This window comes from Phyllobates terribilis, unplaced genomic scaffold (genome assembly GCF_046119375.1).
Source record: "Phyllobates terribilis strain yellow unplaced genomic scaffold, ASM4611937v1 Scaffold_4__5_contigs__length_816908805, whole genome shotgun sequence".
Taxonomy (NCBI): domain Eukaryota; kingdom Metazoa; phylum Chordata; class Amphibia; order Anura; family Dendrobatidae; genus Phyllobates; species Phyllobates terribilis.
Window position 1 is genome coordinate 662,988,049 of NW_027362764.1, and position 25,850 is coordinate 663,013,898.

The window sequence follows — 25,850 nt, forward strand, 5'->3', positions numbered from 1 at the left end:
TTATTTTTTGGCATTCTCTCGGGTCACACTATATAAATCCATGCTGTTTGCATGGATTTATATAGTGTGATCAAGTTGTCAAGCACTTTCCAAGTGATGCTAAAATCGCTTGGAAAGCGCTTGTCAACCCACATGCGGAAATGCATGTGAAGGACGCTTCACATCCGCATGTCCCTGGCAGGAAAAACGCATGTACAATCCGCATGTACAATCCGCATGCGTTTGTTCTGCCAGGGGAGATGCAGAAACGCTCAGGAAAAATCCGGAGCATTTCTGCATCGTGGGCACATAGCCTAAGTGTGGCTAAAATACCAGCCCTAGTTACAGTGCTGTCCTGTCTGTATACTCTTTTCCTTCCTCCCCTGCCCAGGAGCTGTGGTATGATCAGACCATGTTCCTGCACGGTCAGACACAGCCATTACACAGTACACAGCAGGGGCACATTTATAAGATTATCTCAGCACAGGAACATTTTATTTAATCGCTTCCAATTGTGGAAGTTATTATTATTCCAAGATCTATTGATTAAAATGTACTGTATTTGTGAGACAACTCCTTTAAGAGTAACAGTGCATGCAGTGCATAGGCCATAGCTTAGAGCAGTACAGTGCATGCAGTGCATAGGCCATAGCTTAGAGCAGTACAGTGCGTGCAGTGCATAAGCCATAGCTTAGAGCTGTACAGTATATGCAGTGCACAGGCTATAGCTTAGTACAGTACATTCAGTGCATATAGTACACTGCATTCGGTGTATAGGCCATAGCTTAGAGCAGTACAGTGCATGCAGTGCACAGGCCATTGCTTAGAGCAGTACAGTGCATGCAGTGCACAGGCCATAGCTTAGAGCAGTACAGTGCATGCAGTGCACAGACCATAGCTTAGAGCAGTACAGTGCATGCAGTGCACAGGCCATTGCTTAGAGCAGTACAGTGCATGCAGTGCACAGGCCATTGCTTAGAGCAGTACAGTGCATGCAGTGCACAGGCCATTGCTTAGAGCAGTACAGTGCATGCAGTGCACAGGCCATAGCTTAGAGCAGTACAGTGCATGCAGTGCACAGGCCATAGCTTAGAGCAGTACAGTGCGTGCAGTGCACAGGCCATTGCTTAGAGCAGTACAGTGCGTGCAGTGCACAGGCCATTGCTTAGAGCAGTACAGTGCGTGCAGTGCACAGGCCATAGCTTAGAGCAGTACAGTGCGTGCAGTGCACAGGCCATAGCTTAGAGCAGTACAGTGCGTGCAGTGCACAGGCCATAGCTTAGAGCAGTACAGTGCGTGCAGTGCACAGGCCATAGCTTAGAGCAGTACAGTGAATGCATAGTTCAGCTCTTAGGAGTGTCATTGATAGATTGACCTCAATAGAAAAGCAATGTACATTACTCCCGCTAGTGGTGATGGCATGCCAATGCAATTTTTGCTCTATAACCTAAATCTGGAGCTCCTACTGATGCCAAAATAGGAAAAGTGTCAGCATATCATTTCCTACTTAAAAACATCATACGGACATTCACTTTAAAGCCGGGGTCACACAAGCTTTGCTTCTTTCGTGCAAAAGAATCTGATCGATTATGTAAATGACACTCGGCTCAAACTCTGATCAGATATATCAGTTTAGTATAATCTGATTCTCATGGATGAGAGAATCGTCACACAGGTGAGGAGAAGATGAAGAACAAGATTTCTCCATTCTGTGAGTCCTCGGAAATTGGACTGCACTCAGATGTCATCCGAGTGCAGTCTGATGTTTTCCACGCACCCATAGACTTTAATTTTTTCTCATGCCGACTTGGCATGAAAAAAAAAACGCTGATCAGCAGCACTGCCCCATAGTAAAACACTGGTCCGACTGCTATCCAATAAAACAGGGTTCCCCAACTCCAGTCCTCAAGGCCCACCAACAGATCATGTTTTCAGGATTTCCTTAGTATTGCACAGGTGATAATTACATCACCTGCACAATCAGTAATTCCATCACCTGTGCAATACTAAGGAAATCCTGAAAACATGATCTGTTGGTGGGCCTTGAGGACTGGAGTTGGGGAACACTGCAATAAAACATTGGATAGCACTCGGCTAATGTATAGGCTTGTATGAACTTGGCTTTAGACTTACAATTTTGTTTTGCTCTTTAACAGTTCTGTTAAAAACGCTGAAACAGACGCATGATGGGCACATCTACTAATAGGTTACTTTTTATGTTCTTCTTCTGGGTTATCAGTCTCATGGTGTAGCAGACAGCGAAATTCTGATTGCTTAAAACAATGTATACTAATGTTACTTACATGGTCAGCAATAATGGTTCCTATTAAATGACAGCTAGTAGAGATCGTGAAAATCACAAAAAATGTATCCGGTTAGTTTATTGGCCCTGATTCATCAAGATCGGCAATGTTCATGCTGTTCTTACTGAGGGGGAGTGGTGGCGTCACACGCTCTTGGTTCATTAAGAGGTGCATGCCTCTTAATGAATTTAGAGCTTCTGAAAAGTGGCCTGTGCCTCTGTATACCATTCCAGAAATGTTACTCCAGTCCATGTAAGGAATGCGATCGCTGGTAATGAATTAGACAAGCTTTGATGTTCTACCCACGTTCTGTCAATTTTGGCAGAGCTGGGTGAAACTGTCAAAAATTACAAAATGTTTGCGCAACTCTGGGTTGCACAAAAACTTTGCAATCTTTCCGAGCAATTTACATCAGAATTATAGCTTAAAGTGGACCTATCATTTGTGCTCATTAAACTACATACACTCTCAGGTGGGCAACATTACACTGATTAATATGATACCTTGGTTGATGAAATCCGTCCTGTGGTTCTTGTGTAATCTTCACTCTCCTTCTGGATATAATGATATGCTCGTGCTCAGAGCGCCCTCCACAGGCCGCCCATCTGGTGCTCTGCTTACATATTCATCTGCTCTTATGACAGCTCACTGATCGTTCACTGACCTGCCTCCTATTTTACTTAGCCCCACACTACTAGATGCATTATGTAAAATAGGAGGCAGGTCAGTGAACGATCAGTGAACTGTCACAAGAGCATGCAGATTGTTACGGATCCGGGTGGTGGAACCTCTGTGCTGCGGTGCAAGGAGGGACCAGAGGGGCGTAACTAGGTATCAACTCGGACTGACCAAGGTCGCACGGCGGCTCAATCGACTCCGTGAACCAGGGAAGGACCGAGCAGAGGGACCAGGTGCTACTCTGGGCCAGTCCTTGTATGAGAGCAGGTGACTCCCATGGGTCAGAAGGCAGAGACTGACCGGTACAGCAGATAAGCACGGCAGGCAGGCTGATGGGTGATCCGGGTAGATGGACTGGCAGACACCACGGGTAACTGACAGGAGCCTCCAGGTAGGCTGGCTGGTAGGCACGGCAGGTAACAGGCAGGAGCCTCCAGGTAGGCTGGCTGGTAGGCACGGCAGGTAACTGGTACATTCTCCGGGTAGACAGGCTAGCCTGGCCCATAGACAGACTGGCGGGTTTGGACCGTAGGCTGGAGAGTGTACTTGGCTGGCGGAGACAGGTAGCAGGTAAAGGCTCCGGATAAGCGGACTGGCCAAGCCCATAGACAGACTGGCGGGCTGGACTGGTAGTCAGGCTGGCGGACTGGACTGGTAGTCAGGCTGGCGGACTGGACTGGTAGTCAGGCTGGCGGACTGGACTGGTAGTCAGGCTGGCGGTCTGGACTGGTAGTCAGGCTAGCAGCGGGACCTGAGGGCTGAAGCAGAGTTAGTATACAGAGATACAACCTTGCATGGGAACCTCCATTTTGGAGGAGGTGCCTTTTATATGAGAAGTCCTCCGGCCACTGGCCGGTGACTCCTTTGGACGGCGTCAGCAGCAGGAGAGCCGGAAGACGCCGAGCCAGGAGCGCGGTGGTAAGGGGGACGGCGTATCTGCCTGTCAGGGGGCAGAGACGCCGATGCTACACAGTTAAATATGTAAGCAAAGCACCAGATAGAGCGCCCCCCACATGCTGCCCCGGAGCACGAGCATATCATTATCTCCAGACTGAAAGTGAAGATTACACAAGAACCACAGTACGTATTTCATCAACCAAGGTATCATTTTAATCAGTTTAATGTCGCCTACCTGACAGTGTATGTAGTTTCCTGAGCACAATCCTCTGGGCGGGTGCTCTTTAAAGGGGTTTTCCCACAAGCAAAGTTAAAATTTAAAGTTGATGTTTATCAATAGATCTTGGATTAATAAATATTTCCACAATTGGATGTGCTTAAATAAAATGTTCCTGTGCTGAGATAATCTCATAAATGTGCCCCTGCTGTGTACTGTGTAATGGCTGTGTCTGACCGTACAGGAACATGGTCTGATCATACCACATCTCCTGGTTAGGGGAGAAAGCAAAAGAGTATACAGATATTATAGCAGGGGATCACAGCTGATTCTTTTTGCCAGATAAAACATTTCACTGCCTGTCTTTAAAATATTGTTTTACCTCAAAGAAAGAATCAGCTGTGATCCCCTGCTGTAATGTCTGTATACTCTTTTTCTCCTCCCCTGCCCAGGAGCTGTGGTATGATCAGACCATGTTCCTGCACGGTCAGACACAACCATTACACAGTACACAGCAGGGGCACATCTATAAGAATATCTCAGCACAGGAACATTTTTTTAAACACATCCAATTGTGGAACTTATTATTATTCCAAGATTTTTTGATTAAAATTAACATTGTTCGTGAGAAAACCCCTTTAATTGCTTTGATTAGTCAGGTCATACTTTCACTTACACCAGCATTGACCTCATGACATGTGTTCATTGTATAACATGTATTTATATTTATTTGCAGTACAAGCCCCCATCACTCAAGAAGACTAATTCCCCTGCCTCCATGTCCACAACAAATTCCCGCTTACCCCAACCTCCGAATGTGGGTAAACCCGCCTCAGGTACGACGCCGTGTGTATAGTGTGTGTCCTATGTGTATAGTCAGAGCCGTGCACCACTCCTATCATTATAAGGGTAATTCTCTGCGTGATGCATGGGACATTCACATGTAATTAAATGAATATAACATCCTAGATTATTTTATGTCTACTGATTAATCACTTTTACTAGTTTTTACACCTTCCTGTTATTCCATTTTAAGGAAAAGAAAAATTCTTATATCAAAAAAGGAATGTTAAAAAATACATAAAATATGCGTGATGCACGGGACTCAGAGAAATGAGCTAGAAGCTTATTACTTTCTTTAATTCATTACTTCTCTGATTTGAAGAAGATTTTCACAGCCATATTCAGCCTTGGACTGCAATGATAGTTTTTCTTGATATTGCTTGAACCTTTTTTAAAAAATTTCTAAATATACACTTAAAAAATGACTAATTGTGAATGTGATGCACGGGACATTTTGTGTGTGTGATGCACGGGACATTTTGTGTGTGTGATGCACGGGACATTTTTTTCCCTTCAGTTGTCACACTACCTACATGAGACATTTCATGTATGATGGATGAGAAATTTTATCTTCATCAGTTGTCGTCTGTCTATATGGTTATATTGTTATTTTATTTTCCATATTGCAACTGATTAACTATTTTTTTGGGAGGAAATCTGAACAAAGAGAAAAGTTTCAGGTGGATAAGTAACTAAGGGCACCCTTAGGGCTAAAACACACTGGCGAAGTGTGTTCCGATTTTAGATCAGAAATTCGGACCGAATTTCGGCGCACTATCGGACACCATTGAAACGAATTCTGTACACTGCCCTGTGTGTGTCAGAATTTTGCATCATTAATTAACAATGCATGCGAATTTCTGTGAAGAATAGCTCCCCATTCAAACCCATGCGTTTGAATGGGGTTAAACAGAGTTCAAAATGTATTTTCGGACGAATGAATTAAATTCGGACATGCTCACGATTTTCGGATGAACCGAAAATACATGTGTTTTTTAGCCCTTACAGGCTGCAACAAGCAGCTGTCTTGATGTTACAGAGTTGTGGAATTAAGATATCAGGTACTCACGCTCTAAGGGTTAATGCACACAGGTGATTGCGATTTTCACACTGCTTTATCACCTGCGATCTCTGGGTTTTGACAATTTTCTGGTGATTTTTCAGTAAATTGTTCAAATTGTGTTAGCTACAGGGGCAGCGATTCTAGCCGAAAGATAGGACATGCCGATGATTTTTTTTTCTCTCCATTGACGCGGAGCCAAAAAATCACAAGTGTGTCTTATCTCATTATGAATGGGATGGGTTGTTGGGCGATATTTTTTTTTTAGAAGATATAGAAGAGGCTGGAGGACCTGGCGATGTCACGGGTCACATGAGCGGTTTCATTGGCTGAAAGCGGCACATGACCCTTTGAGCCAATCAAATCGCTCACATGACCCATGACATCACCAAAGGTCCTATGGCTTGTTGGCTCTTAGCTAACATAGCAACACCCCCGAAGAACAACTGATTAGCAGCAGCACAAGTCGATTGAGCGACTTATCGCTCTGTGCCAGGTGTGTGAGCGCACACTAACAGGCAGATAACGCATCAATCACCGTCAACACCAATTTCTGCCGATGGTTGATGCGTGTAAGGGAACCCAAAGGTATTCTGTAATATTCTAATTTTTTTAAGATAATATAAAAGTAGTTTTAATTGGCTTGTATTTTTCAGAGCATGGGGAAAATAAATTATGTCAGTGACAAAGAAAGGGCTAAGCAGTACAGGATAAGAAATGCAGATAAAGTGCGAGAGAGCAATAAACTTCGAATGCGAGAAAAACGTAAACTAGAAAAGGAAAATCAAAATACAGTTGATCTACAAATTTTGAGAAAAAGAGAGGTTAAGGAAGGCTAAATACAGAAAGAGAAAAAAATCAGATAATGTAAGGGAACATACTACCAGCACTGCCGTCCCATCAACTTCAAGTGGAACTTATCGCTCGCCCCAGGCATTTGGAAAGGCTTTTAAAAAAACCTGTAATGCACTACCTAAATCTCATTCAAAAAAGAAAGCAGTGCTTGCAAAACTTGTTGCAGACATAGGTTTAAATTTGGAAACACCAAAGAAACAAACACTCAGTTCTAGGCTTGAAGTACAGGAGACGGTTATTCAATTTTATAACAAACCAGATATTGTTTACACTGCACCAGGAATGAAAAATGAGATGACTATTTGGAAAAATGGGAAGAAAACCAAAGAAAGGAAATACTACTTGACTGTTAGTCTGAGGGAAGCTTATACAGTATTTTGTGATACCTTTACTGAAATTGAAGTGGGGTTTTCTACATTTTGTAAACTTCGGCCAGCTAATGTTCTCCTCCTATATGATACACCAGCTGATCAATGCAAATGTCTGACTTGTGAAAACTTCTTTTTGAAATTGCAAGGTTTAAAAATACCCTATGATTCAAAATCTCTTTGGGAAAAAACGCTATGCAACTCTAATGAGAATTCTAATTGTTGGACTGGTTTATGTGATGTATGCAGCTCTGGAGTAAAGCTCAACACAGAACTTGATCTCACTCAAAATGTATGGTGGAGAGAATGGGAGAAGTCAAGTGAGAACGGGATTCATTGCTCTCTTAAAGAAGGCTGCGCTGCTGAACTGCAAGAATTAGCGCAGGAAAGTTTCAAGTATATGGCTCATCACTAGTGTTGAGCGATAACTTCCGATATCGGGAAATATTGGATCGGACTGATACCCAAAAAGTATCGGATATCGCCGATTCCGATACCGGAACCCAATGCAAGTCAATGGGACAGAAATATCGGAATAAAAATAAACCCTTTCTTTCCTTGTAGGTTAATTCTACATGAAGGAAAACAACTACGAATAATGTAGAATGTATTGGGGGAGGTGGGGGAGACAATAAAGGCATAGAGGTTTAGCCCAATCAAATGGAATAGCAGGAATTAATATTTTTTTTAAGACGTTCTGAGTTACGGAAATATTGACTATGTTAAGTTTTTTTATATTTTGTCAGATATTTATGTTTCACTACTTCCATGCTCTTCACCTTCTTTTTTACTTCTCCCATACTTTCTCCTTCATCATCCTCAGCATCAGCATCTTTTTCATCAACTTCTTCACCTTCTTCATCTTCTTCTTCACCTTCTTCGTATTATTCTTTTTTTTTACATTCTTCATATTCTTCTTATTCAACTATTATTCTTCTTCATATTCTACTTCTTAATATTCTTCTTCTTCATCATATTCGTATTTGTGACAGGCATTCCTGTAGTTGTTATCTATAAAAGTTTGAACATTACACCTTTCGTTCTGCCCGTCACAAAAAATTTACAACAGGATTTGTCCGCGTTCAGTTTGGCCTGCAGCAGCAGGTCTTTTCCAGGGGCACCACGAGGAGGAACGGACTCACCCCCATACACTGCTTAGTCATCTTCTGCTTATAATTTAGATAATATCTTTTGCTCTGATTTTTAGTCTTATGCTTAATGTTCTTCCGCTTTTTGTTCTGCAGCTTCTTGTACTTCTGCTTCTTGGTTTTCTGCCTCTTGTTCTTCTGTATCTTGGTGGTTGTCTTCTTGTTCTTTGTCCTCTTGGTCAACTTCTTCAGGGTCATCTTCTTGGTCGTCTTCGGGGTCGTCGTCTTCGGGGTCGTCGTCTTCGGGGTCGTCGTCTTCGGGGTCGTCGTCTTCTTCAGGGTCCTCGTCTTCTTCAGGGTCCTCGTCTTCTTCAGGGTCCTCGTCTTCTTCAGGGTCCTCGTCTTCGGGGTCCTCGTCTTCGGGTCCTCGTCTTCGGGGTCCTCGTTTTCTTCGGCGTGGTCTTCGGGGTCCTCGTCTTCGGGGTCCTCGTCTTCAGGGTCCTCGTCAGGGAGATCCAGAGTGATTACCAAGAACCATTTCAAAAAGCTTGAACTTGGAAATGTAGCAGAAGGTACAAGAAGGCTGAGGAACTGCCGAGAAACAGCTGATGGTACTGGAACCCGGATGGGTAGCAAAAGGTACAAGAGCCAATGGAACTACCGAGGGCCAGCTGACGGTACTGGAACTCTGTTACTAAGCAGGAGGTACCTGTGCCAGAAAGTACTATCAAGGACCAGCAGACGTTGGTGGAACTTGGATACCGAGAAGGAGGCACCTAAGCCAAAGGCACTGCCGAGAACCAGCTGACGGTACTGGAACCCGGATGAGTAGCAGAAGGTACCCATGTAAAAAAAAGTTGCAAGGCCGCGAGCCGGCCGCAGTTACCGAAACCCACAGTCCTACAGGGGGTGCTTGTCTTATTGGCATTATGGAACCAGCCTTCATTGCCAGATCCCACAGCCCACATAGGAGTCGCCTAAACTGCAGGCACCATAGAGTCGGCTAACCCGACCGCAACACGACAGGACAACGCATTGGAGGCAAAGTGACGTTGACACTACCCCGAAACAGCTGGCGTGCTGGAACCAGGCAGGGCAGGAGGGAGTACCCATGCCAAAGACACTGCCGAGAACCAGCTGACAGTACTGGAACCCGGATGGGTAGTAGAAGGTACAAGAGCAAATGGAACTACCGAGGACCAGCTGACGGTACTGGAACCCGGATGGGTAGCAGAAGGTACAAGAGCCAATGGAACTACCGAGGACCAGCTGACGGTACTGCAACTCGGTTACTAAGCAGGAGGTACCTGTGCCAGAAAGCACTACCAAGGACCAGCAGATGTTGGTGGAACTTGGATACCGAGAAGGAGGCACCTAAGCCAAAGGCACTGCCGAGAACCAGCTGACGGTACTGGAACCCGGATGGGTAGCAGAAGGTACAAGAGCCAATGGAACTACCGAGGACCAGCTGACGGTACTGGAACTCTGTTACTAAGCAGGAGGTACCTGTGCCAGAAAGCACTACCAAGGACCAGCAGACGTTGGTGGAACTTGGATACCGAGAAGGAGGCACCTAAGCCAAAGGCACTGCCGAGAACCAGCTGACGGTACTGGAACCCGGATGAGTAGCAGAAGGTACCCATGTAAAAAAAAGTTGCAAGGCCGCGAGCCGGCCGCAGTTACCGAAACCCACAGTCCTACAGGGGGTGCTTGTCTTATTGGCACTATGAAGCCAGCCTTCATTGCCAGATCCCACAGCCCACATAGGAGTCACCTAAACTGCAGGCACCATAGAGTCGGCTAACCAGACCGCAACACGACAGGACAGCGCATTGGAGGCAAAGTGACGCTGACACTACCCGGAAACAGCTGGCGTGCTGGAACCAGGCTGGTCAGGAGGGAGTACCCGTGCCAAAGACACTGCTGGGAAACAGCTGGCGGTGCTGTAACCCAGGGTAAATACTAAAAACAAAGTGGAGCCAGAGGCCTAATTGGAGAAAGTTTAAAATCAGTAGTAGTGTGAATGTGGACAGAGCAGGAGAAATTGCCGTACGCACAGCAGGGGAACAGCTGACGTTACTGAACCCCAATAACACGGCAGCAAGTGTTGACTGTGCAGACAGCACTTCTGAGCGCCAACTGGCGGTGTTGGAGCTCAGGGATAATACTGAAAACAGAGGAGCCAGAGGTCTAATTGGAGCAAGTGTTAAATCTGTAGTAGTGTGAATGTGGACGGAGCAGGAGAATTTGCCGGACACACAGCTGGGGATCAGCTGACGTTACTGAACCCCAATAACACTGGAGCAAGCGTTGACTGTGTAGACGGCACTTCTGAGCAGCAACTAGCGGTGTTGGAGCCCAGGGTTAATACTAAAAACAGAGGAGCCAGAGGTGTAATTGGAGCAAGTTTTAAATCTGTAGTACAGTGGATGTGGACAGAGCAGGAGAATTTGCCGGACACACAGCTGGGGATCAGCTGACGCTACTGAACCCCAATAACACTGGAGCAAGCGTTGACTGTGTAGGCGGCACTTCTGAGCAGCAACTAGCATTATTGGAGCCCAGGGTAAATACTAAAAACAGAGGAGCCAGAGGTGTAATTGGAGCAAGTTTTAAATCTGTAGTACAGTGAATGTGGACAGAGCAGGAGAATTTGCCGGACACACAGCTGGGGATCAGCTGACGTTACTGAACCCCAATAACACTGGAGCAAGCGTTGACTGTGCAGACGGCACTTCTGAGCAGCAACTAGCGGTGTTAGAGCCCAGGGTAAATACTAAAAACAGAGGAGCCAGAGGTGTAATTGGAGCAAGTTTTAAATCTGTAGTACAGTGGATGTGGACAGAGCAGGAGAATTTGCTGGACATACAGCAGGGGAACAGCTGACGTTACTGAACCCCAATAACACTGGAGCAAGCGTTGACTGTGCAGACGACACTTCTGAGCAGCTACTAGCGGTATTGGAGCCCAGGGTAAATACTAAAAACAGAGGAGCCAGAGGTGTAATTGGAGCAAGTTTTAAATCTGTAGTACAGTGGATGTGGACAGAGCAGGAGAATTTGCCGGACACACAACAGGGGAAAAGCTGACGTTACTGAACCCCAATAACACGGCAGCAAGCATTGACTGTGCAGACGGCACTTCTGAGCAGCAACTGGCGGTGTTGGAGCTCAGGGATTACAGTTCAGGTGGTAGAAACATGAACACAACAGGAGACCTGGATACTGTTCCCAACCAATTATTTATTCTGGAAGAGGACTGGCAAATTCATGCGAGATCCAGGCCTTGTTCATTTTGAGAAAAGTAAGCCGGTCAACATTATCGGAGGATAGTCGCATGCGACGGTCTGTTAGTACACCACCTGCGGCACTAAAGACGCGTTCCGATAATACACTAGCAGCAGGGCAAGCTAGCACATCCAATGCATACTGGCTAAGCTCTGGCCATGTATCCAGCTTACAGACCCAAAACTTGAAGGGGGAAGAGCCGTCTGGGAGTACACTGAGAGGGCAAGACATGTAGTCTGTCACCATCTGACGGAAACGTTGCCTCCTGCTGACTGGAGCCGTCTGTGATGGTGTAGACATTTGTGGCGGCGGGGACACAAAACTTTGCCACATTTGGGCCATACTGGTCTTGCCTTGTGCTGAGGCGCTGCTTCTGCTCCCTCTTTGTGCAGAGCTTCCTCCACTGCCTCGACGCACTGAACTGCTTTGTAAAGCACTAGCAGCACTGCTCTCGGTTGGAATGGAGAACATGATGGAATGCACCAGTGCGTCTTGGTACTCCCGCATTTTACGCTCCCGGTTCAACGGTGTTATGAGGCTTTGTAAGTTGTCCCGGTAGCGAGGATCTAGGAGGGTGGATACCCAATAATCAGCCGTGTTGAGAATGTGGGCGATATGGCGGTCGTTTCTCAGGCACTGCAGCATGAAATCAACCATGTGCTGCAGACTAACAACTGGCCAAGAAATGCTGTCCCCTGCTTGAGGCGTGATCTCTGCCTGCTCTGCATCACCCCACCCTCGCTCTAGATACTGACTACTAGAGCATTGTGTACCTCCCTCCTCAGGACAGATGTCTTCCTCCTCCATTGACTCCTCCTCATCCTCCTCACCAAGTGTCCCCTGCCTAGGCCTTTGTGAGGAACCATGTTGCGCAGACTGTAGAGAAGCAGATGGCATTTGTGACTCCTCATCCTCCACCTCTTCCAAAACCTCGTCCCTTAGTGCTTGCAGTGTTTTTTCAAGCAGGCAGATAAGGGGGATAGTCATGCTGACTAGTGCATCATCTGCACTCACCATCCGCGTGGAATAATCGAAGGCACGCAAAACGTGGCAAATGTCCTTCATAGAGGCCCACTCAGTGGTGGTGAAGTGTGAACGGCGTGCACTGCGACTTGTTTGTGCCTGCTGCAGCTGGTACTCCATTACTGCTGCCTGCTGCTCACACAACCTCTCCAACATATGTAACATTGAATTCCACCTGGTGGGTAGGTCACATATGATGCGATGTTCCGGAAGACGTAATCGGCGCTGCAGAGCTGCAATGCTCGATCTTGCGTTGCTGGAACGCCGAAGTGAGCACACTCTATGCGGACCTTGTGAAGCAGTGCATCAAGATCCGGATAGTCCCTCAAAAAACTCTGCACGACCAAGTTGAGCACATGTGCCAGACATGGGATGTGAGTGAGGTTGCCTAGGCCCAGAGCTGCCACCAGATTTCGGCCATTGTCACACACTACCATGCCTGGCTGGAGGTTCGCTGGCACAAACCACACGTCGCTCTGCTGCTTGATGGCATTCCAGAGCTCCTGCGCTGTGTGGCTTCAATTCCCCAAAGAAATTAATTTTAATACGGCCTGTTGATGTTTGGCCACGGCTGTGCTCATATCGGTCATCATAACAGGTGTTCACGGGTCGATGTGGAGGTAGACCGTGACGGCTTCTGCAGCGCTGATTCAGAGGAACTGGAGTATGAGGAGGAGTCAATGTGTGCAGACTGGATTCCTGCAATCCTTGGAGTTGGCAGAACACGTACAGCGCCACTCTCAAGATCTGTACCCGGCTCCACAACATTTACCCAATGGGCAGTGAGGGAAAGGTATCGTCCCTGTCCATGCTTACTGGTCCTGCTGAAGTAAAAGCGGCTGGGCACGTTGTATTGTGGGACTGCCAATGCCATAAAGTTACGGAAGGTGTCAGTCTCCACCAGCCTGAATGATAGCTTTTCAAGGGCCAGTAGTTTAGCAATGCCAGCATTCAGAGCCTGTGCTCGGGGGTGGTTTGCCGAGTATGGGCGCCTTTTCTCCCATGCCTGTGCTAACGATGGCTGTAGACTGGCCTGGGAGTGTGAGGATGACAGGGAAAGTGGTGCTGTGGGTGGAATTACACTGTGTCTCTGTACAACAGTGCCAGAGGTTCTTCCATGGCGATCCTGTGAGGAAGCCGAACCAGCTGTGTGTGAGCTGGAACAAGAGGCTACAACACGAGCTGAAGAGGTGGTAGGTGGTGCTGTAGGTTGGCCTAGGTCTTCAGTGTGTTTTTGTAACTCCACCACGTGCTTGGTCCGCACATGTTTCCACATATTTGTGGTATTGAGGTTGCTGACACTTTTCCCTCTTTTCACCTTCTGATTACACAGCTTGCTTCTGACAAAGCAAATGTCATCTGCAACCGTGTCAAAAAAGGACCAGGCACTGCAAGTCTTGGGAGCGCCCGCTTTGGATTTTGGAAGAGCCATGCTCCTAATGGGTGCCGAAATGGAGGCTACAGGCAACCAAGTCTGCCCCCTCCCTCTCCCTCCTTTTTGGGCCGTTCGGGGAATCTCTTCCTCAGAGCTGCTCCCACCACCTTCCTGTCCCTCATGCCATGATGGGTCAAGGACCTCATCATCTACACCTCCCTCTTCAAACAACTGCTTCTCCTGGGTAGTCTCGACAGCACAGTATTCACCAGAAAGTGGCACCTGAGTCTCATCATCAGATGCGTACTGAGGTGTGCTGCTGACCATAGGCACTGGCCCACCCACCTCTTCAGATTCAGAGAGACAAAACGGTTGCGCATCACTGCATACTACCTCTTCTTCAAATTCTCGAATTCTGCTTGGCTGGCCACCTCTTTCCAAGCCAAGAGATTCAGAGAACAGAAGTAGAGATGGCTCCTGTCCAGGGCTCTCTGACTGCCTGGGCAATTTGGCAGGTGGTGAAGAGACAGATGGGTGCTCTTCAGTGCTCAGGACCTGAGAGGATCTGGAACTAATTGAAGTCGATGCGTTAGCTGCCATCCATCCGACAACTGCTACAATTTGGTCCTCCCGCAGCAGTGGGGTACGGCTAGCTCCTACAAAGTTGCGCATAACGGACTGTTCCCTGGTAAAACTGGGGGATGCTGAGTCACTGGTGCCCGCAGCAGGCACAGAATCCCCACGTCCTCTCCCTGCAGGCACAGAATCCTCACCTCCTCTCCCTGCAGAAACTCCACGACCATGACCACATGCCTTACTCCCTGCCTTCTTCATCTTGGTAGACTGATAAAGATGGGCAGAAAGGTACTAAGGGCTTAGTGTGCTTATTCCTGAACAGCTGCTAATAGGTATAAGAAACACTAATTTTATAAAGTGTGGACTAGACTTTAATGTGAGCTAATGTGGCCTACACAACTGTAAAGTGGAGTGTTTGGTGAACTTTATTTAGGTTTTTTTTTTGTCACAAAAAGACACTGGATGTGCCCAAAGATGTAATACCGATAGTATCACAAACTTTTTGTAGCTATTGCAATGTAGGAAGGTAACCTACAATGCAATAGATGAGGCTACAAAAAATAGGCTAATACTAATCTGGCTGGGGCTGCAGGGCACAATGCTGCAGAAAGGCTCCTCTATCTACTCCTATATAGTGTGTTTGGAACCAATGTAGCTGAATACGGATGGAACCACCACACTAATAGGAGAAATCAGGAAAAATGATCAATTAGCAAAAAAGGACAATGTATGAGGCAGTGACGCACGCTGAGCGCACTACAACCAGACGTGGCTGAAGCACACACTACAGCGTGAGCTGCACTCACACACAGAGACCTTGCAGACAGGCTTGAACAGTGCAGATGCAGAGCACTGTGCACTAGCGCTGCAAGACAAAAAAAAATTCTCTATCTACTCCTATATAGTGGGTTTGGAACCAATTTAGCTGAATACGGATGGAACCACCACACTAATAGGAGAAATCAGGAAAAATGATCAATTAGCAATAAGGACAATGTATGAGGCAGTGACGCACGCTGAGCGCACTACAACCAGACGTGGCTGAAGCACACACTACAGGGTGAGCTGCACTCACACACAGAGACCTTGCAGACAGCGGTGAACAGCACAGAGAACTGTGCACTAGCGCTGCAAGGCACAGCAATTTATAAAGTAGCTTGGGTAAAGCAGAATAGAGCAAATAGGTAGCTAAAACTGTCCCTCAGAACAACAGCGTCCTATCCCTAACTGAATTCACAGCAGAGTGAGCTCAAAATGGCGGCGGCGGCTTTTATAGTGCATCATGACATCATTTCAGCAGCCAATCACAGCCATGCCTTTAGTTAACATGCCTACATGCCTAACAGGATGTGCCCACACTTCTTAGGATCCTCATTGGCTGAATAAAATGAAAATGGCTCATTGCATTATGGGAACTTCCGATTCCGGTATACGATATGCTAAAAGTATCGGAATTAAGTATCGGAATTCCGATACCGCGAATATCGGCCGATACCCGATATTTCAGTATCGGAATGCTCAACACTACTCATCACTTGAATACTAAACGTATTCAGGCAAATGAATTTGCTAAAGACAAAGTCAACCCACAAGTCCGTACAATGCAAATTGATTTTGCAATGAACTATAGCTGTGAATATCAAATTGAAGTTCAGAGTGCTCTATGGAGTAGAGGGAGTGTAACATTGTTTACTGCAGCTACAACTTTCAATGGCAACTGCCAAACATATCTTATATGTTCAGATACAAAATATAAAGAGAAAAATACTGTTGCTTGCTTCATCAGTGCACTGTTGATATTGTTGAACCGAAACCAGATGCAATTCCAGACATTGATGAGGTCATATGGTCTGATGGCCCATCTTCAGAATTCAAAAACAGATTCATGACTGAGTTTTTAGAAGAATTAGGCTTTAAGTACAGAAAGCCATTCACGTGGAAGTATTTTGCTACAGCTCACGGGAAGGGGATAGTAGATGGCGTTGGTGGCCGAGCCAAATCTCTCGTTCGCAGTCATGTTATGAGTAAATCTGCATCAGCACCAATTGTGCAAAATGCTTCAGATTTTTCAAAATTAGTAAAAGAACTAATGCCAAAGACAAAAGTTCTCTTAATAAATGACCAAGACATTTCCAGAGACAGAAATTGGAAAAGTGTCCCAATCCCAGGGATTAAGTCCATGCATATACTTAAAGCTTCTCCAAATAAATGTTTGCTTGCTTTTAAGAATGCTCTTAGCCCTGGAGTAGAAATGAATGCAGCTAGTTCAGCCTGCTATACAACAGGTGACTGGGTCATAATCAAGTATGATGGGAAACTCTATCCTGGTGAAATAACGGGAAGAGTAGAGAATGAATATGAGATATCCATCATGTTACAAGCAGGTAAAACTACCTACTGGAAATGGCCAGTGAAGGCTGATAAGTTACTTTACTCAGTAGGACAAATTCTAAAGAAAACAACAACTCCAGTCCTGGTGAACTCAAGAGGACAGTACAAGTTTGAAGATAATGTGCTTTGAGCCGTGATGCACGAGACACATGATATATTGTTTTTTGTTTCTCAGTGGACCTTATGGGAATTATTTCAATTATATTATCTTAGTTATTACTCTGTTTTGAAAGTGTATTTCAATATTTAATAATATGTATGTACTTTTTATTTGCACAAGAAGAAAAAATGAAGATTTTGCGTGATGCACGGGACAATGAAATGTAGAATTTAAAGTATAGTCTCAAGTGTTCAAGAATGCAACTCCCCATTCTCTCATGTGTGCAATTTGTAGTGAACTGATGTGTCTTTCATCATAAATAAATAGAGTTAAATGCAACTGATAGTTATTGGGTGGAACTTGTTTCAAAATAAGATACTTTTGTGTGTTTTTTTCCTATTAAGAAACATTCAAGTTTACAAAGCGAATTCTAAGACAATCTGCTCAATATTTATGTGGCTATAGTTTTTTCCATTAATTTAGAGTGGGTTCTTTCTAAAAAGAATGAAAATTCAATCTCTAACACAAATTTGAAATTTGACACCATGGTTTCACTTTCCAGAGAATTGCCCATAATGTCAGGTCATAATGGTGTGCCCGGAGTCCGGGCCGCAGCCATCAGGTCGTCTGTAATCAGACCACTCAATTTAGGGCTTTGTTCACATTTGCATTTATTTCTTTGATTAGCTAACAATGGGCCAACAATTAAATTAATTTGCCTTTTAGGTTCCTTCTGATTTTCTTTTTAAACAGAGGTGTTAAATTGATTTTGGCAGCAAAGCATCGCATTACATGGTGGAAGCCCCTCTCATATATAATATCGTCTTGCCCGCCCTGGCAGCTTTGTGACACCAATGTCTCGCACTTTACTACAGCTCTGGACTGAGACCGTGTGAAATCTCCTTCTTAGTAAATCGTCCCTTATATTACCTCAAAGCCTTAATTTCCTCCTGGCAGGTACAAATGGCAATGACTTTTAGTTACAGTGGTAATTGATACTTCTGTATAGAGCGGGTGAAATAAGTAGATTTATTTCTAAAAGGTGCTATTGACATGAAATTGTCATCAGTTGAAGAACATCATCTCCTCATAAACTGATCACGGCTCAGCAAGATTTCAGACAGAGGAGTGAAAAGAATTATAAGAAGAGTTGTCCAAGAGCCAAGGACCACCTGTGGAGAGCTACAGAAAGGCCTGTAATCAGCAGGTACAATTGTTTCAAAGAAAACTATAAGTAATGCACTCAACCTCCATGACCTGTATGCACGCTCCCCACACAAGACTTCATTGCTGATCAAAAAGCACGTTCAATCACATTTAATGTTTGTTCAACAACATTTAGACAAGCCTGGGAAATATTTGGAGAATATAGTCTAGTCACATGAGACCAAAATTGAACTCCTTGGATGCAGTATTGCAGTATTAAACACCATGTTTTGAGGCCAAAAGGCACTGCATATCACCCCAAAAACACCATACCAACAGTGAAGTTTGGAGGTGGGAACGACATGGTGTGGGGCTGTTTTTAGCATACAACACTGCCAAGCTTCATGTAGTTGAAGGAAGGCTGAATGGACAAATATACCGAGACATTCTTGATAAACATCTGCTGCCATCTACCAGGATGATGAAACGAGGGTGGACATTTCAGCAAGACAATAATGCCAAACACTCAGCCAAGGAAACTCTCAATTGGTTTCAGAGAGAAAATAAAGCTGCTAGAATGGCCAAGCCGATCACCTGACATGAATCCTTTAGAAAATGTATGAGAGGAACCAAAGCTCAGAGTTAATAGAAGGAGCCCACGGAAGCTTCAGGATGTGAAGATTGTTTGTGTGGAAGAAGGGGCCAATATCACACCTGAGCAATGCCTGTGACTTGTTTCTGCATACAGGAGGCGTCTTGAAGCTTCATCACCAACAAAGGCTTTTGTACGAAGTATTAAATAAATTTCATTAAGCGTGTTCAATACTTTTTCCCTTTGTCATTTCTCATTATGACACAGAACTTAATTTATGGACATCTATGGTTTGATTTCTTTGCCTGTGTGGATTGGATGGGTTGTTAATGACATCTGGTGAGAATTTAATGTCAATAGCACCTTTAGAATTATATTTACTTAGAAAATTAGTGACGTGTTCAATACTTATTTCGCCTGTTGCATACTTTATGATGACATGTTGGCGTAACCTAATAAGATCTTAAAGAAAATCTGTTACCAGCTGACCCACCTGAGAGCAGAATAATGTAGGGGCAGAGACCCTGATTCTAGCAATGTCACTTACTAGAAGAGCTGCAACTGATAAGCTGTGATTTTATCAAAACTACAGCAAGAAACCTAGCAAGGGACAACTGACACATCTCTAGACTTAGGGTCTTAGCATAAGTCTGGTGACAAATTCTCGTTGCTGTTTACAAATTATGAGGAGCTCTCCTTTTCTCAGTAAGTGATTTACTTTCTGTGCAGGTGCTGCATACCAACATTATAGGGTCAAAAAAGCTGATATTATTGAGGCTGCTGGGTTTTTTTTTGTTTTTTTTTTTACTGGGGGAAGTCCAGGTTCAATAACACAGTGGTAAAATAAATCCAAAAGCAACACAATAATAGCGCTTTCAACTAAATTTCTGCACTCTGGCTGTAAAATATTTATCATAGGTTGGAAGGAGACCAATGCCCTGTATGCATTACAGGATGCACAGGAGTATGCCAAATTAAAAACTGAAATTTTGGCACGCACAGGAGTGACTGTCGGTCAGAGCCCAAAGAGTTCACCACTGGGCGTATTGTGGTGACAAACACCCTCGCTCCCAGATGTTCGACTTACTGCATCTTGTACAAAAGGGGTTGCAGCCCAGATGGTCAGCGAGTTGTTATAGATAGATTTATCCACTCCCTTCCTACGCCGGTGCAGACCTGGGTTGCCCAGGTAGACCCCCGAAATGCAGACGACATAGTTGGCTTAGTTGAAAGGTACCAGGTGATCTAGAGTTCCCTACGGAAGCCAGGCGTTTTTACATCGCAGTACTGGGGGTACCCAGAAGGAGCCCAAATCTCAAAAGGGGTAGTAGAGCCACAACTGGGGGGAGTTCAAGGACCCAAGGGGTCGCTGAGGGGTTGCCAAAAGCCGCTGGTAAAGACTTGACCTGTTGGAGATGTCACGGTCCTGGACACTTAGCTGCCCGTTGTCCGATGTCCTCCAAACAGATGGACTGAAGCATGGGGAGGCGCTGTTCGTATTATGCCTATCCAGCCTCAGTGTGGACTGTCAGCCCAGTGAGGGGCCACAGGCATGTACCATAAAATTAAACGGGATACTGGCGACGGGACCTGCTGCACCCAATGATAATAGGGCGGGACTTTAGCTTGTTCTGGGACTTATAGCGGAAGATGGGGATGCCAAGTGACTCAGACAGGAGCCGGGTCAACCATGATGAGTCCCCACCGAAGTCGGAGGCGGATGAGTTTGCCGTTTGCCCTGCTAGTGACAAGGGCGAAACAGTGACCGATCAGGCTGAGATTCCTAAATTGGGAATTTCTGGGGGGGAATTTTGCGACTGCTCAAATATGCGATCTTACTTTAAAAGGGGCATTTGACAATGTGTCTGTGATAAATGGGGTCGCTCAAGAGCCGGGATCTGACACCAGGTTTCCACCTTTTGCTTTAAATGAGGAGCTGCTATTTCGGGTCCCTACACTGAAGCCCCCGTCTCACATAGTGAGATCGCTAGTGAGATCGCTGCTGTGTCACGGTTTTGGTGACGCAACAGCGACCTCACCAGCGATGTCGCTATGTGTGACACTCAGCGATCAGGCCCCTGCTGTGAGGTCGCTGATCGCTGTAAAGTGTCCTGGACCATTTTTCGGTCGTTGCCCTCCCGCTGGTCAGCACACATCGCTGTGTGTGACCAGCGGGAGCAGCGATCAGGCTGGTAACCATGATAAACATCGGGTTCCTAGGGGCACACGCGCACCTAGTAACCCTTTTATCATGGTTACGAGCCTGCTAAAGTGAGCTGCAACCTCCTGCTCACCGTAGCAGAGTGGTAACCATGATAAACAACGGGTTACTAAGTGCGCGTGTGCCCCTAGTAACCCGATGTTTATCATGGTTACCAGCCTGCTCCTGCTTCAGCAGGCTGGTAACCGGAGCAGGACATCGTGGAAAGAGGTTTGCAGCTGTGCGTAAGCCATCCTGTTGACCTCCTCTATCCACTGCACACAAGCAGAAACGGCTCCAGTGGGCCAAACAATACATGAAGATTGACTTCAAAACTCTCGATGGTCCAGATGGATGGAGTGGAGGATGGCTGGTTTATGGACACCCCATGCAAACACGGCTACGGCGCCAACAAGGAGGAGGTGGAGTAATGTTTTGGGCTGGAATCATGGGGAGAGAGATTGTCGGCCCCTTTAGGATCCCTGAAGGGGTAAAGATGAACTCCATAATGTATGTGGAGTTTCTCAAACAGCACTTCCTGCCATGGTTCAAGAAGAAGAACCGTGCATTCCGCAGCAAGATCATTTTCATGCATGATAATGCCCCGTCTCATGCTGCACATAACACATCTGCATCTCTGGCTGCTTTGGGCATAAAAGGGGACAAACTTATGGTGTGGCCCCCATGCTCCCCTGACCTCAACCCCATTGAGAACCTCTGGAGCATCATCAAAAGGAGTGTCTATGATGGCGGGAGGCAGTTCACATCTAAGCAACAGCTCTGGGAGGGTATTCTGTCCTCATGCAAAACAATTGAAGCAGAAACCATCCAAAACCTGACAAATTCAATGGACGAGAGAGTTCAGAAGCTCCTTTCGAACAAGGGGTCCTATGTGCAAATGTAACATCACCTAGAATAAAGTTTTGAGTTGAAAACTGTTTGATTTCAGTTTCTAATAACCTGCTAATGCTTATAATTTCCAAAATGACCATTTTTTTGTTCTTTATTAAAATTAAAAGGTTGAAAACTCTGCTGTGCATAATAATTTGGAACATGCATTTTGAGTGCAGTTTGAGTGTTTTATTTTTTTTTTAAATATACTGTTATCATAGGCAGTTTGTACAAAAAACTTTCAATTGTACTCTAATAGTTATTTGACTGGAAAATTACAATGACTGCAATTCATATAGGTAATTTGGGAAAATCTGAGAAAATATTATTTGCATAATAATTTGGAACACAGTGTAAAGCCGCAAGTGAAAAAGGTGGAGGCAATCCAAAATTGGCCGCAACTGGTCTAGAAGAAACAGGTTCGGGTGTTTCTGGGAATTGTGGGATACTATCGGCGATTTATTCCGAATTTCGTCATGATAGCCGCACCCCTAACCGACCTTCTTAATGGCACAAATACGTCGATGGCCAAATGGTCTTCTGAAGCAGAGATGGCATTCCCAGAGTTATAATAAATATAAATAAAAAAATGTTATTATTTAGCGCCAACATATTCCACAGCGCTTTACAATTCAAGCAATTTACAGACATTATGGGCATTGTCCCCATTGGGGCTTACAATCTAGATTGAAGCTCGCCTTGTGTAAGCAGTCGATCTTGGTCGCACCGGACTTCAATAAGGAGTTCGTAGTCCAGACAAACTCCTCAGAGGTCTGGTTAGGAGCCGGGTTGTCCCAAGAAGTAAATGGTGAGGAACATCCCATTCTGTACTTGAGCAGAAAATGCTCTAACTGTGAGAAAAACTATTCCATCATGGAAAGAGTGCTTGGCCATCAAGTGGGCAGTTGACACCCTGAGGTACTACCTATTAGGCCGAAAGTTCAGGCTGGTGTCAGATCATGCGTCCCTGAGATGGATGAGAGAAAGAAAGGGGAAGAATGCCCGTGTGACTAGGTGATTTCTAGCTCTCCAGGACTTTAGTTTTCATGTGGAGCACAGGCCCGGGAAGCTACTTGGTAATGCAGATGCCCTGTCTAGACTTCCCTGTTTGATTACTGAAGGTGCCAAAACCCCGGCTTTGGACAGAGGGGGGAGATATGTGACAAAGTCCTTGGCAAAGTACTGGAGGGGAGATATGTTTCACTGAGGCTATTAGCTTCACTGAGTTGAAACCTAGAAGTTTGCTCCAGCACACTGTTTCTAAAGGTTAATCGGCCATTTTTAATGGACTAGGATTTTATGTGAACAGCTGTAGAGCGGGTGGGAGGCTATTCACCATATCTCCACCCTAGGGTGTGGCCTGGGATATAAATAGCCAGCTTTTTGAATTATGTGGTGTTTATTTACCTGGAGAGGCTGGCTCCAGAGAGAGGAGCTTTTGCTTTCGTGCTAATCTGAACTGTGTGTTTTGCTAACCCTAAGTGGCTGGACCACGGCAGATGCAAGGACCCTGCTGTAAATTTTCTTTTGCTTTGCCGTTATGCCCGGAAAGCTATATTTATTTTTCTGAACTCTATATTGTCGTTTTTAATAAGCCAGCAAGAAATTTAAAGAGACAGCGTTCCGTGTCTACCTCCTTGTGCAGTCGAGTGAACCGATCTACCACTATAAATATGTGTGTGTGTGTGTGTGTGTGTGTGTGTGTGTGTGTGTGTGTGTATCACACACACACGTCTCCTTATATTTTACCCCTGGATTCCTGCGTACTGAGTTACTGTCTCTACCATCAGGTCTCCATACATTACTGTGGTATATTGCAGCTCTCTGTAGGGTTATAGGATTATTTGGAGATTTAGCTGAATGTCATCCTCATGAGTGGAAATTCCTCAATCTCACTAATCATTATGGGCCCGCTGGCTGTGCATTCATCGCTGACTGTCCAGCATTGATCCAGGGCCCTAGTTTACAGCCCTTTCCAGGGATGTCTTCTAGAACTGTGAGTGTACAAGAGACTACACATGTAAGCTTATCTTATGTATCCATTTCTGATGTCCATGAAACTTTATTGATCGGCTTCAGATTCAGCGTTGCCTTTGTACAGCTGAGCATAAAGAACCCTGATCTAGCGGTCACATCAGTAGTCCATAGCCACCTGACCAGAACCCTGTGGACCTCCTCCTTCCTGCCAGCATCGCCAGCGCCTCTTCTGATTAGTAGGCCCGGCACGCTATCATGCATGCATCACAACCCAATGACGTCGTACCAAGCCTATGAATCAGAAGAGGCACTGGGGATGTGGGCGGGTAGGAGGAGGTTCGTAGGGATTGGGTCCAAGGCCACAGACTACCGAAATGGCTGCTGGGCCAGAATCTTGCAGCTCTTTTTGCTCAGCTCTATGCTTACATACTTCATTCTGTATCATGTAGGTATACCATCAGGAAAACCCGCCGCCGCAGTAACAGGAAGCCGTCTTCAGACTCTTTCTCCAGCCCAGAAAAATTCTGTTGTGTCAAGTCCTCAGACCGGGTAGGTGCTATCAGTATTGCTTAAAGATTATGTATGAGTAATATTGTAATTGTATTTTTAGTGTGTATGTTATGGTGGCAAAATCATGAAAGATGGAGATGGTAGAACAGGAGTGCCACATAGATGTCAAACCGGCACACTACAGTACCAACAAAGAAGGGCAATGAATAAATCTGAGCATGCACTTACAGGAGTGGTCCCATCACATTTATGGCATAAATGTCTTCTGCTTTAGGTCAATATGAACCTGCCTGTAAAATCATGTCACAGACTCCAAAACAGCAGCAGCCCTTTCCTACGTGTTTCCCCTCCACCCCATATGCTACAGCTGATATTACTAAGTATACAGCTTGAGAGTCGTGCATTTACCGACCTCTTACCTACAAGCCTGATTCTCCAATCTCTTGATAACCAGAATTCAGTGAGAATTGTAGAGATAGGCCTCACACACATAAAAATTATGAAGGAGGGCATCATACATACCCTGAAAAAATTATGAGTGAGTACCGCCTAATGACCCTCTAAAAATTATGAGCGATGACTGCCTGATGACCCTCTAAAAATTATGAGTGAAGGCCGCTTGATGACCCTGTAAAAATGTCGAGCAAGGGCCGCTTGATGACCCTGTAAAAATGTGGAGCGAGGGCCGCTTGATGACCCTGTAAAAATGTGGAGCGAGGGCCGCATGATGACCCTGTAAAAATGTGGAGCGAGGGCCGCATGATGACCCTGTAAAAATATGCCTATATGCCTCTAATCCAGAACTATCCTTTTCCACCAGCTATCACTACACTGAATGCAGGTAACAGCGGTTTTACTAGAGAAAGGACAGTATGTAGCCCTGAAAAGGACTTTTGTTTTAATGGTGCAGCAGCAGTATATAAGTACTGTAATACTAATTAAACACGGTCTATATGCCTGCTCTATTCAAAGCTCTCCCTCCTATATCAACTCTCCCTGAACTTCTTCTAGAGGACAGTGTGCCGAGTATGGGCTCACTGGGTCTTGTATAAGACCTGATGACCCGATGCGGTCGGCCAATCACAGTAATGCTAGTAGCTAACATGTCTACCTCATTACCGTGTATGGCAGGCAATCTCCGCATGTTTATTGACTGTCTAACAGGCGCGGGACAGGGACTGGAGCATGGGGCTCAAGCACCCGTAATACTCGATCGAGTAATGACTGTACCCTTAGCACACTCGCTCATCACCAGCAACTAGCCATTATTGGGGCCCCTTCAAATGCAGTTAGCTGGCCACACCATGTATTTATACTGAAGGCATAGTTCACATAATTAAGAACTCTTATGTCCGACTGGACCGAGCAAGAAGTTCTAAACCAGCTCTGCACTTTCTTCTTAGTCCTGATGGATATAAGAAAAAAACACAGCAAAAAAAGCAGTAGTATTTACCTGCTCAGGTCTTCAGACCTAATGCACTCCCAGGGTGCAGC

The 25,850-nt window shown here is 45.4% G+C and overlaps 1 protein-coding gene across 1 annotated transcript in view; it reads left to right on the forward strand.

Annotated features, from left to right (window-relative positions):
- ZC2HC1A (zinc finger C2HC-type containing 1A) overlaps positions 1-25,850 on the forward strand; it is an 82,069-nt gene that overhangs the window by 28,695 nt on the left and 27,524 nt on the right. Inside the window, exons 6-7 of the mRNA XM_073679477.1 lie at positions 4,811-4,910; positions 24,296-24,395. Of these exons, the coding sequence (XP_073535578.1) occupies positions 4,811-4,910; positions 24,296-24,395 (200 nt within the window). The remainder of the gene's footprint in view (positions 1-4,810; positions 4,911-24,295; positions 24,396-25,850) is intronic.